Source organism: Amphibalanus amphitrite, unplaced genomic scaffold (assembly GCF_019059575.1).
Source record: "Amphibalanus amphitrite isolate SeventyFive unplaced genomic scaffold, NRLGWU_Aamphi_draft 000452F_arrow, whole genome shotgun sequence".
NCBI lineage: Eukaryota > Metazoa > Arthropoda > Thecostraca > Balanomorpha > Balanidae > Amphibalanus > Amphibalanus amphitrite.
Window position 1 is genome coordinate 112,101 of NW_024881946.1, and position 15,530 is coordinate 127,630.

The window sequence follows — 15,530 nt, forward strand, 5'->3', positions numbered from 1 at the left end:
GTCGGCGCGGCGGTGCCCGGCCGAGAGGGCGCCGGCGCCTGCAGCAGGTCCGCCCGCTCACTGGTCGGCCTTCTCCGTCTCCGCGTCCCTGGCCTCCTCCAGCTGCGCCTTCTGCTGGCGCTCCAGCAGCGCCCGCTCTGCGGCCAGCTCCTCCGGCGAGCGCCACACGCGCGGCTCGTACCAAATGTCCACGTCCAGCGTCACGTAGCGCGTGAACGCCGCCTTCACCAGGCTGAAGTGGCGGAAGTACATGTCGGCGAAGAAGCGGGCAAAGTGCTCGGCCACGGCCGGCTCGAACAGGTCGAGGCTCCAGGGCGGCCGGTTGACGCAGTGCGCCGCCAGCAGGTCGCGGAAGTAGCCGAACGTCTCGGTGACGTTGCCGAAGCACGTGCTGGTGGCGTACTCGTGCGTCACCTTGGCCACGCTGAACACCACCGAGGTCTGCTGCTCGCTGAGCTCGCGCTCGCGGGCGTACTGCAGCACGTAGAGCAGCATCTCGAGCAGCAGGCCGGCCGGCGAGCCGGGCGAGGCGTGCAGCACCTCGGGGCAGCGCAGGCCGACCACGTCCCGCAGCTGCGCCAGGCTGCTGGCGCCGCGGATGGAGCGCACGTCGGCGCAGCTCAGGTGTCTCCAGAGCAGCACGGCCGGCAGCGGCGGCGGCCGCGGCCGCGGCAGCGCGCCCAGACCGTCCACGTCGACCAGCGCCGGCGCCGTCCGCTCCGGCGCCTGGACGGCCACGCCCGACTCGGGGCCGCAGTCCTCCCAGGTGGCCTCCCGGACCGCGGCGGCGGGGGCGGCCGCCGGCGCCGAGCCCTCCGCAACGACCGCCCGACCCTCCGCCATCAGCACAGACAGATTACCGACAACGGTTTTTGTTGCATGGCGTTCTAACGAAAACTAGCTGAAGTTATGCAAAGCTCTAGCGAGATAAGAAAATCCGTCCATGGATAAATGAATGACCAGGATGATGTAATCCGATTGGTCTAAAGCACAAAACAGACCATTATTTTTGCATTATCTCACAATACAAACATAAATTTTCACGAGGCGACGGAGAATAACAGATACGCAAGCTCCAGCAGTCAACCCCATTAGTAACTTGCATTGGTAACTGAGATTTGAGATTGACACATTGACACCGGAAATTGAGATTGACTGAGATTCGGCACGAAAAACACGAATATATGCCTGGGTAGTTAGTGCGGATCCTCCGGCTTAACAACACCACCTGCAACCATGAAATCGTTTGAATCATCTGAGCGCCAAACAATTCACAAATTCGCATTCAAGCAACCGTATGCGTTTATCGTTTGATACATCAACCGGAACGAAACTGTCAACTTAAAGGGCATCACGGTATAGAATACGTTCTTCCAATAAGTTCAGCCGCACCTTACACACAATTAACGAAACCTTACCCCGGTTGATATATGGTCGCGCCCAGCCACTGCAGCACCGCACGCGGAAATACCAGAAATAGCGCATTTCCATACGTCCGCAGCAGTGGCGTGTGGGCTGATCATTACCGCAATTAAACGGTGCGGCCGGCGGCTGGTGTGCGGCCGCGCTGGGAACCGTTCCCGTGCGGCCGGAAGGAGGCGGCCGCCGGCCGGGCACGGCGGTCACCGGCTTCCGGCGGCCGGAGCGGGGCGGCCCGGCGGAGCGGTGACCACTGACCAGTGTCACGGAGCGGCCTGCGGCCTGCCTGGTGAACCACTGCACTGACGGCAGCCACGGCGCGCGGTCAGCCCGGCGGGGACCGGTGACCGGTGCCGCGGCCTTCCTACCACAGCGGGCACTTCAGCCAGTACAGAGGTCTACACTTCAGCTTCCATAGCAGTTTTCATTCGTCGTGCGCGAATGGAGGCCCCTGCGTCTCTCCGCATTTGCCCCGTCCGATCAGACAGGTTAAGCTATAATGGATTAGCAACATTTGTCACCAACCGGATTTCCAATGTTAGCCGCAACAGAACATCATACAAAAGCCACGTCGAAATATAACCAGATACAGATACCCACTTACACACAACTTTAATTTCGAGTCGGCATCTCAGTTACCGGTTTCTGCAGAACGAGCTCAGTTCTAAAATGACAGCGCTCGATTTCAGACGTGCGACAAAAAGAACATAGGAAACGCCACAGGAACAATGCAGGCGGAAGTACACATACTCAATACAGATATCTGATAGGTTGGACGAACTGCGGCAGCAGCGGCCGCAGCTCAGCCAAGCGCGGCCCAAAAACACAGTTAAATGATACCTATCACAGGTACTGATTGACCACAGACCACCGATTGCAGGCCGCTGGGTCCGTACCGGGGGCAGACCACAGAAAATCGACCGGAGACCTCTATCGCCGACCACAGATCACACACACTGCGGCCGTGGGCACTGTTTTCTGCAGCCAATCAAATGGCACTCGGTCTGTGATATACCTTTAGCAGTGTTCAGGTAGTGTTTAATAGCGTGTCCAGCCTCCGAGGAGCGAGTCGGAATCGGATGGCTGGAGGTCACCTGCTTAGAGCAGCGCCGTATCCAATGACACGATGTCACCTATAGCTGTCATAGCCGCCATCCCAACTATGGCAGCGTCGCAGGGGTCTCCCAAACTCCTCGCTCGCCCGAACAGTCATCCGTCGCATCCCACACCGACCCGACCCGTCGCAGCCCGCGCGGACCCGACCCACGACCCGAGTCGTCACTTTCGCCGCCACCGAGCAGCGGCGCCAATCGCGGCGCAGCGCGGGAGGGCGGCGCGTGGCGCGCAGCGGCGTCACTTTCGCCGCCGTCGACAGTGTTTGTGGAGTTACGCTGAGGGATGGCTGACGACTGTGACACTCGAGCGCCGCTGGTGGTAACACGGGAACGGTCATGGGGGCAGAGACGGAGCGCCGCCACTGCCATCTGACGGTGGGACGGGAAACCAGCCGGACCGGGAAACCAACAGTCACGGGCGCTCACCAAAGCCCGTCCGCTGGTGTAACTTGTAGCTGTCAGCTATACACTGCGACTTTTGGCTGGCGATATCGCTAAATGAGCAAACACACGGCACACGGCATTGAGGACAATAGCGCCGTGTTGTCGTGCTGAGTCGGCTGAGCGCTCTAACAAGCCTCACGTGCCGCATGTCTTGCAACACCGGGTGGAAATTTCGGCTGCCATTTACCAAAAATGACAGTGGCACGTACTTAGTGAACCACGAGAATGTTAATGCCACTAAATTCAGTGGTCGGCCTGCCGGCGGGTCGCCCAAAACCGATCACCAAGGCGGACTTTGGTCCCCGTCCGCGGTTCCCGTCATGCCAGTGTGGTCTGTGGACCGCTCAGCCTCCGGAGGCCGGCCGGGCCGCGCGGAGTCCGGACGGCAGCGGTCCTGGCGCTGCGCCAGCCCGCACCAGCCACTCTCCGGATATTGGACGCGGTGGGGGGGGGGGGGGTGACCCGGGCCGCTGTCCGCTCCGCCGATTTCCCCGGGGGCACCGCCAGCACGCACTGGGTCACGGCCGACTCCCGACCCGCGCACCGGGCAGACGCGAGTGGCCGACTCCGACCCGCGCGCCGGACAGACCCCGGGCGGGCCACTCCGACCCGCGCGCCGGACAGACCCCGGGCGGGCCACTCCGACCCGCGCGCCGGACAGACCCCGGGCGGGCCACTCCGACCCGCGCGCCGGACAGACCCCGGGCGGGCCGACTCCGACCCGCGCGCCGGGCAGAGTCTATGTGGCCAACTCCGACCCGCGCGCCGGGCAGACCCCGGGCGGCCGACGCCTGTGCACTGCGGAGGGAGCAGGTCTGTTGGACTGACTGATAGACACTGCCGTTTGTGCCTCGGGATACTGCGTCTCCGTCGAATTCCCCAGCGGGCGGCGCTGACTGGCCTTCTGCGACCGACTGCCCGACGAGGCACAATCAGCTGTGTAAAGTTAAATCGATGGACGCCCCTGAAACCAGGGATGCAGAGCCGGAGCCGGAGCCGGAGCCGGAGCCGCCGGAGCCGGCATATTTTGCCCGGAGCCGGAGCCGGAGCCGTGAAACAATGTAGCCCGGAGCCGGAGCCGGAGCCGGAGCCGTCAAAAAAGGGGGCGACTCCGGCTCCTTTTCTTTAGAGGAAACAATTATTTACCTAGTTCGGTTTGACAGTAGGGACCGTCGAGGTCCTGGTCAGTGTTCTCTACCTTCAGTGTTCGCATACACGGTTACACCTCGCCTCGCATTCAAAGCAATGCTGCCACCACCTACAAGGCGTAAAACAATGTGGTATTCAAAATAGCCTTGTTATACAAATACAGTAGCTACGTGCACCAATCCCATCGCCTTTTTCCTTCCACCCGTATTTAATTGATCGCATAGGGGATGTACTTAGTAGAAGCCGGAGCCGGAGCCGCCGGAGCCAGAGCCGCCGGAGGCGGATCATTTTACTCGGAGCCGGAGCCGGAGCCGGAGCCGCCATGACCTTTCACCCGGAGCCGGAGCCGGAGCCGGAGCCGATTTTTTTCTCCGGAGCCGGAGCCGGAGTCGGAGCCGTCTGAAATTTCCACGGCTCCGCATCCCTGCCTGAAACCCACCCGGACACTGACCGGGACACCGCGGTCTGACCCGGTGACGGACGAATGGGAGACAATTCCAACTGCTGGGCGAGTTGTCCCCGTCAGCCACTGCAGTGGTCGATAGGAGTGTCACCCCCACTGCATGCTGTCCCCTGCACTCTGCAGAGGCAACAACCCACCCACACTCACACCCACGGTGGCGTACCGTCAACAGCGGGGACACTGTGCCCTATCAGCAGCGGTGCACGGCGTCCCACCAGCATCGGGACACGGTGTTCCTCCCCCCCCCCCCACCAGCCGCGGGACACGACAGCGCGGCACCGCTGCACCCCACACCCACACCCCGGCGCCGGTGTCCGGTCAGAGGCCGCCCTTCCCAGTCTGACCCTTTGCCGGTGTCCGGTCAGAGGCGCCCTTCCCAGTCTGGCCTGTGCCGGTGTCCGGTCAGAGGCGCCCTTCCCAGTCTGGCCCTGTGCCGGTGTCCGGCCGGAGGTGCCCTTCCCCCTGTGCCGGTGTCCGGTCAGAGGCCGCTGGCCGGACCAGTGCAGACTGCAGAGGTGCCCTTTGCCGTCCGACAGGGCGGCGCCGCTGTGCCGCCCGCCCCCCGCCCACTGCTGGACAGGTAGGGATACCTCAGCGGTACCTCAGCAGAGCTCTGACCGCTGGACATAGAACCGGGCGCAGCCGCCGCCGGCTCCAGCCGTAGCTAGAGCGTCACGGCCGGCCCTGTCCCTGCACCTCTGGCCATACCCACCTGCATTGTGTGACTCTTGGAGTTGGTGGGTGGTGACGCACAGTAAGGTGTCATTTATCAGAAAAGTCGCAGAAAAAAACGGCCCTTTAAGTTAACAAATAAAAGCATCCGCATCAATGCAATTTCGGCCGTCGCGGCATTATACGACAAGAAGCAACATCTCGAATACATTCAAAAGGGATGAACTCTAGAAAAAAACACGATTGTCATAAAAAGATAACCAATACAGCAGATTACGTTCTCCGCAGTTGTGCTGTGCCTGCTGTCCGCCCCGACCGGCGGGCCAGTGAACCAGTGACGTCATCGTGACGTCTCCGGCGGCGGGGACCGGTCGGCGCCGGCCGCCCCGCCCCCGCCCGGTCACGGTCAGACTCCCGGACCGGCCGGCCACTGCCGGGTGCTCCAAACGCCGCGGTCTGCCGTCTAAACACCGCGGATCTGCCGGCTCCGTCCGTCCAGACGCCGCGCATCTGCCGGCTCCGTCCTGAGACCGCCGCGGATCTGCCGTCCTAAGACCGCGGATCTGCCGGCTCCGTCCTGAGACCGTCGCGGATCTGCCGGCTCCGTCCTGAGAACGCCGCGGATCTGCCGGCTCCGTCCTGAGAACGCCGCGGATCTGCCGTCCTAAGACCGCGGATCTGCCGGCTCCGTCCTGAGACCGTCGCGGATCTGCCGGCTCCGTCCTGAGAACGCCGCGGATCTGCCGGCTCCGTCCTGAGACCGTCGCGGATCTGCCGGCTCCGTCCTGAGAACGCCGCGGATCTGCCGGCTCCGTCCGTCCCAACACCGACTGTAGGAGAGGAGCGGCTGGCTCTCCGTGCGGCGTGTGTTCACACTGCGTCCCCACGCAGCGGGCGGCCGGGCGGACCGGCTGCATTATTCAGCACACCTCTGGAATAGCAGTCGGCGCGCCGTGACGGACGGTCACCGGTGACCGATGGGCGGCACTGGCGGCCGTGACCGATCGGTCACACGGCAACGACCGTGACCGATCGGTCAGACGGCGCCGGCCGCCGCCGGGCCAGGGTCAGACGCACACACACACTGCGCGCCCCGGCCGGCTCACCGCCCGGGATATGGCGCAGTTGGGCTGACACGATCGGGGCAGCACGCCGTATCAGTACGCCGGGCTCCAGCTGGGATAGTTCAGAGCATCATCCCAACCAGCCAAACATCGGAGCACGCATATCCGATCAGCAGCCATCCCCTCGGGGCGCCATCAAACGCAGCCAATGTGACTGCAGCCTCGCAAACCAGCCGCCCCGCAGCTTCTGAATCACACAGGAGCGCCTGTTTTTCGGCGCGGTGACGGGCCGGGATCAGCGCGCGGCGGGGGGGGGGGGGAGCGCCACAGAGCTCTGTCGGACGCCCGTGCCGGCCCGTCGGGCTGGTAGGTCGACTCGCCGCGGTCGTATCGCTCGCCTCCGACACTGGTCGCCGCCCAGAGCCGTGTCACTGCAGCTACAGGGCTTCCCGGCCGGCGCCGAGACCACTTGATGGCCGGCTGAGGCGCCGGCCGGCCGCGCCCAATCAATGGGCTCCGGCGGGGCGGCGCGGCGGCAGGTAGGGCGCTGAGTCAGCAGGCGGGCGGACGGACCGGGTGTCGGCACCGGCGTCACCTGGGCGCCGCCGGCAGAGGGGCGATATCGAGCGTCCAGGTCAGCCCCGCGGACCCCGCCGTCGGCCAGCCCCGCCGGTCGCCGCGCCGCTCACAGCTCAGCCCCGTGGCTCACTGGTCAATGCCGTGCGTTCCGTCGCCACCGCAGCCGCACACGGCGGACACATACCCCGGAGCACCGCACGGCTGGGGGCGACAGGTCCTCAGCAGTTTATGGTGCCGGTCCCGGCAGTTAGGCGGACATTTCCAGCGCCAGCTGCGGCGGAGTATCCCCCCTCCCCCGGCCACTCCCATGTTCACTTCCTGATCTACCCTTCCTCCCGCCCCGACAGCGAAGACCCACGCACTACACATGTAACCATCGGGAGGGCTGTATAAGTAGATTAACGCGCGTCATCTGCATGGAGGCGGTGGAGCTGCGAGCGGCAGGCCTCACACGGTGTCTGCACAGTGTCCGCGGAGAGGGTTCACCGCGGAGGGGCGGGCCAGGAGACTGTCATGCAGGCGGTGAGCGGATGACATCACCGTGAGGGAGGGGCGGCAGCTCCGGCCGCCTCCGCAGCAAACACCGAGCCGGGCCTCGACTCGCGCCACCCCTCTCAGACCAGAGCCCATCCCACTCATCCCAGCTCCGATAGCACAGCCCAGATAACCCGGCTCAAAGCGTCTCAGACTCGCCGAGTCCATACATCTTAATCAGCCAGCAGCTGATACATTTTAAACACCCTCGGGAAAACAGAGTGGCGCGGCCGCGTGCCGATGGAAGGGTAGAACATCTCCGGATGTCTCGCTCTCACTGAGACAAACGTCCGGCGTCCCAAAAACCAGACCAACGACAAAGGGCTTCCTCCGGAACCAGCCGGGAGCAGGCGGGGGCCGGAACGAGCCGAAACGAGACGGTCTGTGCCACTCGGCTGAGCACAGCTCCCATCCACAGGACGTTCCATCGATTTGGCGGAGACGGCAGAGCTGGTCTGAAAGCCGGCAGGCTGGCAGAGGGGTTTTAAATCCGCCAATCAGCGGTCCGGAGAGACACCGTCTAAGGGACATTGTGTCCCGGCAGGTGCAGTCTTCTTCACTAGGTACCTAATTTCTTTAGTGCGGCCCTATCACATCAGCCGACACAGCACCGCATCGCCAGATCCGAGGCAGACTGGGCCACAAAAACTGCCGGGGAAGACGGGGAGCGCCGGGAGCCGGCGTCCGACACGGGCCCTCCCGGCGGGCCGGCACCTCCAGCACAGCCGGACGCGGGGAGGGGAGGGAGAGGCAGAGTCGCCGGAGCCGCGGCGGCCTGCAGCCAGTCACCAGGGACCGCCGGCCTCATCACCCGTCATACATCCAGCGGGGGCCGTCATCACACCGTCATCATGGCCGCCTAATGGAGCCGTGACGCAGCTGTCGACGGCTGCAGCTCGGCACAGCGGGGGCGGGGCGGGCTGCCGTCTCAGGGTCAGCGGTGGGTGCACGCTGCACGAGGGCTGTGGCCTGGGCGGCGAAGGGGCACTGACCGGTCACCGGCCCCCAGCGGGGACTGGTGGGCGCTGCTGGGAGACACTGGACTGCCGACAACTTCACCGTGCCGACACCTCCACCCTCGAGGATCCACCCGTCACCAGTAAATATCATCAGCGTACAGACCAGACTCAGCATGATCCACACATCACCTCCCCGCCGTCGGTCTGCCGCGTCTCTCCGTCCCCTAACGTCGGTCTGGGACCGGAGCTGCCGCGGCTCTCGGCTGAGCCGCCGCGGCTCTCGGCTGAGCTGCCGCGGCTCTCCGTCGAGCTGCCGCGGCTCTCGGCTGAGCTGCCGCGGCTCTCCGTTCCCTAACGTCGGTCTGGGACCGGAGCTGCCGCGGCTCTCTGCTGAGCTGCCGCGGCTCTCCGTCGGCCTGCAGCGGCTCTGGACTTCGGTCTGCCGCGGCTCTCTGCTGAGCTGCCGCGGCTCTCGGCTGAGCTGCTGCCGCCGTCCCGGGAGGAAGGGCGTGCCCGCGCTGCCGAGTAGTACCCACAAAGGCCATACCCAGCCCGCCCCAGGGCGTCGGCCAGTCTCGGCGGCGCCAATGCAGGCGCCAAGAGATAATTCAGCATGCACAGCACGTCGCTATTACGACAAAAGGCGTCGCCCGGGGCGGGACGCGAACCGACGACCTTTGGGTTGCCACGCTGAAACCCTCGGTGCATTTACCGCAGCTCAGACGAAGCTGCTCCCACCCGCCGAGTCCCCGAGTGCCTGCGACTCCGCGGCCGTCCGTCTCTGGGACCGGTCCGCCGCGCCGGCCGCGCCCGGGTTAACTGGGGTGTTACCGAGAGCGGTCTGATTTGATTGAGCAGTCTGCCGGCAGGCGAACTGCTCTGGTCACGGCCGGCGGCTTTTAGGGCCGGGTGTGAGCTGCAGCGGCAGTCGGCCGGAGCCGAGCCGTCGTCAGCCGTCCGCCCAAACGTTCCCGGAGACAGAGCGGGGACTGATAGACGCCGGCAGAGCAGCGCAGGAACCAACGAGCAGACACCGGCAAAAACACACAGAAAGGTAGAGGGACGGAGCGGCCGGCAGAGCGACAGAGGGCCGGGTGGCCGACAGAGCGACGGAGACTCCCAGGGGCGTGCCAGCACTCAGCAGTGTGATACCGCGGCGATTACGTCACGTTCGCCCCTGGGGGAGCGGCGCCGGAGAGCGGTATCGATATGCATGGGACGGGAGCGCCCTGGTCCGCCCTCAGTCCGCGGCGTCACACCCGGCGGCCGGCCGGCCCGGACCGCGCGGCTCGGCTGTCCTCCCCCGTATGGCGGTAGTGGTAGTGATACTGGAGATAGTGAAGAGGTCGAGATTTGGCGCCTCGAGATAAGCCCATGGCTTTTGCGCCAACTCTCCGTGATACGTACTCGATGTACCTCATGTACTATGCCAATAAACTCCGTGTGTGTGTGTGTGTGTGTGTATGTACAGGGCGGCACGACGGCAGACACGCGCCGCAGCACAGCGGCCCCTCGCAGGTCACTCATATAACTGCCGGCCGCTCCATCTTCTGCCGACAATAGATGTCCGCCGAGCGGCGGGCGCCGGCCAAACGGACACCGTCTTCATCCGACCCTCCCTCCACTCAGCCACTGCTCAGTAAGCGTGAGACGCAGCCCCCCGCCCCGGGCGGAGTGATGAGGTGCGCGTGACCTACACTATCCCCCGCCCCCCTGCCCAGCAGCGGGACGGCAGGAGGGCGGGACTCGGGCAGTCGGTGAGATGACTCCTTCCAAAGACGGACATAGGCGATGAACTTGGGCCAGGTTACAAGAAATCGTTTGCAAGATGCTTCAGAGCATGAAGCTATCAGACCACCGGCTATCTGGTTCGATATAGTGATAATTGTGCCCCTCATCGACGTGTATCAGTATTGCTCCTCATCTGTCATCACCACTCCGAATCGCCCCCGGTCTCCTCCGTCCAGGCCCCACCCCCTTCCCCTGAGCACCTCTCCAGGGCCCGGTTCATGGCTGGACAAAGCCCCGTGGATGGTGCGGCGCCGGCCAGCCGACGACGACCCATCGCCGCCGCAGCGCCGGGCCGCATACTAAACAGAGACCGGCCAGTGGGCGACAGCCGTGTCTGAGCGACATCTCACGGCAGCGGCATGTACTAGTGGTAACAAAAACAGCCACTAGATGGCGGCGCCGTACACCTGCATGGCCACGCGTGGACTGCATCCATCCGCATCGGCTAGATTGCATGGCGCTCGTTCATCTTACCTCTTCGGTGTGAAAAAAAAAAAAACGCTGAAAAAGCACCTGGTCCGGCTGAAATGAGACCAACACCTCACCCACCACATTCCCTGCTCCCCCCCCCCCCGGTTCCCCTCCCCTGTCCGCCAGTGAGGGGCGACCCGACCCACCTGTAGGCTGTCGTCGATGGGCGCCAGGTTCTCCTCGAGCGGCAGCTCGGGCAGACACGAGTACTTTCTGTCGTAGACGCACTGGTGCAGCTGCGTGTCGAGCAGTCGCAGGTTGTCGTAGGTGCGTCGGAGCACCCAGGAGCGGCCGAACGAGGTCACCTGCAGCGACAGGTAGCTGGCGGCCTCCTCGTCCGGCGCGTGCGACGACCACTTGAGCTCCTCGTCGTACAGCTGCACCTGCACACGGCAGAGAGGGAGCCGGTCAGAGCGGGCAGAGGGAGGCAGAGCGGGTCAGAGGGAGGCAGAGCGGGTCAGAGGGAGGCAGAGCGGGTCAGAGGGAGGCGGTCAGAGGGAGGCAGAGGGAGACGTCAGAGCGGGTCAGAGCGGGTCAGAGCGGGTCAGAGCGGGCAGAGGGAGGCAGAGCGGGTCAGAGGGAGGCAGAGCGGGTCAGAGCGGACAGAGGGAGGCGGTCAGAGCGGGTCAGAGCGGGTCAGAGGGAGGCAGAGTGGGTCAGAGCGGACAGAGGGAGGCAGAGCGGGCAGAGCGGGTCAGAGGGAGGCAGAGCGGGTCAGAGGGAGGTAGAGCGGGCCAGAGCGGGCAGCGGTAAGGGGTGGGAAGGGCGCCGGCCCAGGATAGGCAGGCAAAGCTGTTGGTGTCAGCAGCTGAGCACAAGGGAGAGTCGGCGGCAGAGGAACTGTACAGTGTACACCCACAGCCTGAAGTAGGGGAAAATTAGCCGGATCCAGCGACGGAGATCCCGACAATGACTTCGTTTGGAAAGCAGCTCTCTGGGAGAGCACGACTGTATATTTAGCTCAAGTAAGACTGGGGCTTATCTGACCTTTTAGCCACGACAAACATGGTTTATACATCAACAACACGGCTGAAGCATCCCAAACATGTAAACTGCGCCGGGGTCTGTCCGGGGAACTCTGCTCGGATTCCCGGGAACCGTCTGCACGCTGTCACCCTGAAACATGAGCCCGGAGTGTGAGCTGCACCAGACGTGTGTCCCAGACGGCTGCCTCAATGTCCCGGCGCTGTGAGACGCGAGTTCAAATAAACAGCGGCGCCGCTGTGACATAACGCGCGCGCTGTATACACGGCCTCTGCGGCCCGCCAGCCGGCAGACATGTGCACCCGGGAATTCAGGGTAGATAGCGGGGAACGGCGTTCGACGGGTCCCCGAGTCTAGTCCATTAGTCAGTAAAACAGAGAGGGCCACCGGGCGGCAGTCATCGTTCCGTAGCGGTCAGAGCCTGGACAATGCCACATCCACCGCCAGCCACTGGCACCCCAATGAGGACATGTAGGCCTAAGGCCAGAGACCACCCAATCGATCCAGCATTGTCCGCGCGGAACGGTGAGTCAAACAGACCGACCGACGGCTGACGGCCGCACAGTCCACAACGAACCAGAGCAGCGGGCCACAGTCCACAGCGGACCGGAGCAGCGGGCCACAGTCCACAGCGGACCGGAGCAGCGGGCCACAGTCCACAGCGGACCGGGGCAGCACCCGACCATCGCGGACCAGGGCAGCGGACCACAGTTCACCGCGGACCAGGGCAGAGGACCACAGTCCAACGCGGACCAGGACAGAGGACCACAGTCCACAGCCGACCAGCGCAGCGGGCCACAGTTCACAGCGGACCAGGGCAGCGGACCACAGTTCACCGCGGACCAGGGTAGAGGACCACAGTCCACAGCGGATCGGAGCAGCGGACCAGAGCAGCGGACCACAGTCCACAGCGGAACAGAGCAGCTCCACAGCGGACCACAGTCCACAGCCGACCAGAGCAGCGGACCAGAGCAGCGGGCCACAGTCTACAGCGTACCGGAGCAACGTACCGACCATCGCGGATCAGAGCAGCGGGTCAGTCCACGGCGGACCACAGTCTACAGCGGACCACAGTCCACAACCGACCAGAACAGCACCCGACCATCGCGGACCAGAGCAGCGGGCCACAGTCCACAGCGGACCGGAGCAGCGGGCCACAGTCCACAACGGACCAGATCAGCGGACCGACCACCACGGACCAGGACAGAGGATCACAATCCACAGCGGACCGGAGCAGCGGGCCACAGTCCACAGCGGACCGGAGCAGCGGACCACAGTCCACAGCGGACCGGAGCAGCGGACCAGAGCAGCGGACCACAGTCCACAGCGGAACAGAGCAGCTCCACAGCGGACCAGAGCAGCGGGCCACAGTCCACAGCGGACCAAAGTAGCGGGCCACAGTCCACAGCCGATCGGACCAGCGCCCAACCACAGCGGACCAGAGCAGCGGACCACAGTCCACAGCGGACCAGAGCAGCGGGCCACAGTCCACAGCGGACCGGAGCAGCGGACCAGAGCAGCGGACCACAGTCCACAGCGGACCGGAGCAGCGGAGCACAGTCCACAGTCCACAGCGGACTGGAGCAGCGGACCGACTAACGGCCGAAGGCCATAACCATCGATATAACAGCAGCAAAGCTAATATCAAACATATTTCGAGTCAAACTCAGTGGTGATGTTACCCCGATGGAACATAATGCGTCAGTGGCAGCAAGCCATAAAGCAACGAAGACAGGAAACAATGTCAATATAACATGCTAATTAGGTTCAACTTACGACCAAATATGCCCCATATTGGTCCTCCGAATTAATGACACCAGCTTGCGGCCTCCGTAAGCTGGCCTCTATTGAATTCCGATCAGCGACCACAATATGAGGTAGGTAGGCGGCTCCGCGGTTTGCCAGCGACATTAGCCGTCACATCCCCTCACACCGCGCTGATCACTCCGCTGGGAGCCCCCCCCCCCCCCCGGCCCGCCCGCCCCCGCCCGCCCGCTAATACGCCGGGCCCACGCCATCCCGCGTCCCACACGCACCCAGGGGGCGGGGCGGGCCACCCGAGACACGCGCTCCTCCTCTGATACACAGCGGTAATCAATGCCCACATCCCATTACACTATTACCGCGCCGTCAGAGGAGGGAGCGCCCTGCTCCCGATCGGCTCGGCGGGCCGTGATTGCTCCCGTAGCAGACCCATCAGGACAGGTGAGAGGGCGGGCAGCTCGGCACGGAGGGAGGCACGGGAGGGAGGAGGGCGGATAGGTGACAGTGGACTCAGGGGGAACAACTATACAACACATGATTCAGGGGCGGAAGGAGGCAAACGAGAACGAAGCTGGGATCAGACACATGTGCAATGAAAATGTCCAGCGTCCTGAATGTGGTGACAATGGCGCAGCTTAATAAGATTGGATGGCGGTGAACGCATCCGGATGCAAGGAATCAGTGCCAAAGACAGCGTTTCTAACCATTATCTGCAGGACACTGCAGTTAGCCGGTACAGCGACAAGAGGACCTGTCCTCACTATCCACGGTGGGTCTGTCAGTTCACTTACCAGCAGCGGGCCGGCGGGTGGGTCGGTCTGTTCACTGGACGCACCCGCTACCCGCCACCGACAGGACGCACCCGCCCTCGCTCTCCGCGGCGGGCCGGCGGGTGGGTCTATCAGTTCACTCACCAGCAGCGGGCCGGCGGGTGGGTCGGTCAGTTCACTTACCAGCAGCGGGCCGAGCTCGACCACCTCATAGTGGAAGTGGGCGCACTCCTCCAGCTTGGGGAAGCGCGGCTCGCCGACCGGCGGCCGGGTGCCGGTCAGGTGCTGGATGCGGATACTGCCGCGGGACGTCTCCATGTCCGAGGAGAGGCACAGCCCGCTCTGTGGACACAGCGGGGGCACAGAGGTCAGTGTACTGCCGCGGGACGTCTCCATGTCCGAGGAGAGGCACAGCCCGCTCTGTGGACACAGCGGGGACACAGAGGTCAGTGTACTGCCGCGGGACGTCTCCATGTCCGAGGAGAGGCACAGCCCGCTCTGTGGACACAGCGGGGACACAGAGGTCAGTGTACTGCCGCGGGGGGGGGGGGGGGCACAGAGGTCAGTGTACTGCCGCGGAGTCCGAGGAGAGGCACAGCCCGCTCTGCGGACACAATAGGGGGCACAGAGGTCAGTGTACTGCCGCGGGACGTCTCCATGTCCGAGGAGAGGCACAGCCCGCTCTGTGGACACAGCGGGGGCACAGAGGTCAGTGTACTGCCGCGGGGGGCACAGAGGTCAGTGTACTGCCGCGGAGTCCGAGGAGAGGCACAGCCCGCTCTGTGGACACAGCGGGGGCACAGAGGTCAGTGTACTGCCGCGGGGGGCACAGAGGTCAGTGTACTGCCGCGGAGTCCGAGGAGAGGCACAGCCCGCTCTGTGGACACAGCGGGGCACAGAGGTCAGAGTACTGTCGCGGGACGTCTCCATGTCCGAAGACAGGCACAGCCCGCTCTGTGGACACAGCGGGGGCACAGACGTCAGCCACAGCAGGGGACACATAGGTCGGTCACGGTCACTGTCGGGGAAGGGGTAGAGACAGAGGTCAGCATATAGTCGGGGAAGACAGAGGACAACATACACAGAGCCCATATGTCAGTCACAGCCGGGGAACACATAGGTCAGTATACTGGCGGGGGCACAGAGGTCAGTGTATTGTAGGGACAAAACAACAATGGCAATGACAATAAATATAACGGTCAGACAAACGCGTTGTCAGCTTAGTTAGGTAATACGGATGAAAACCAGGGACTAAAATTTCAATGAAATTTTAACATCAGATAATACCACCAAGGATGTCTAAACGTTTACAGCATCACGATCAATGCTTCCAACACCGGGCCTTTCAAATG

The 15,530-nt window shown here is 63.8% G+C and overlaps 1 protein-coding gene across 1 annotated transcript in view; it reads right to left on the reverse strand.

The window, feature by feature from the left end:
• The window catches only part of LOC122391740 (rho GTPase-activating protein 32-like), a gene marked incomplete at its 3' end in the record, with an annotated part of 146,115 nt that overhangs the window by 82,667 nt on the left and 47,918 nt on the right, over positions 1–15,530 (reverse strand). The window contains exons 4-5 of the mRNA XM_043385959.1: positions 14,362–14,520; positions 10,807–11,043 (exon numbers count right to left, since the gene is read on the reverse strand). Coding sequence (XP_043241894.1) covers positions 10,807–11,043; positions 14,362–14,520 — 396 coding nt within the window. The remainder of the gene's footprint in view (positions 1–10,806; positions 11,044–14,361; positions 14,521–15,530) is intronic.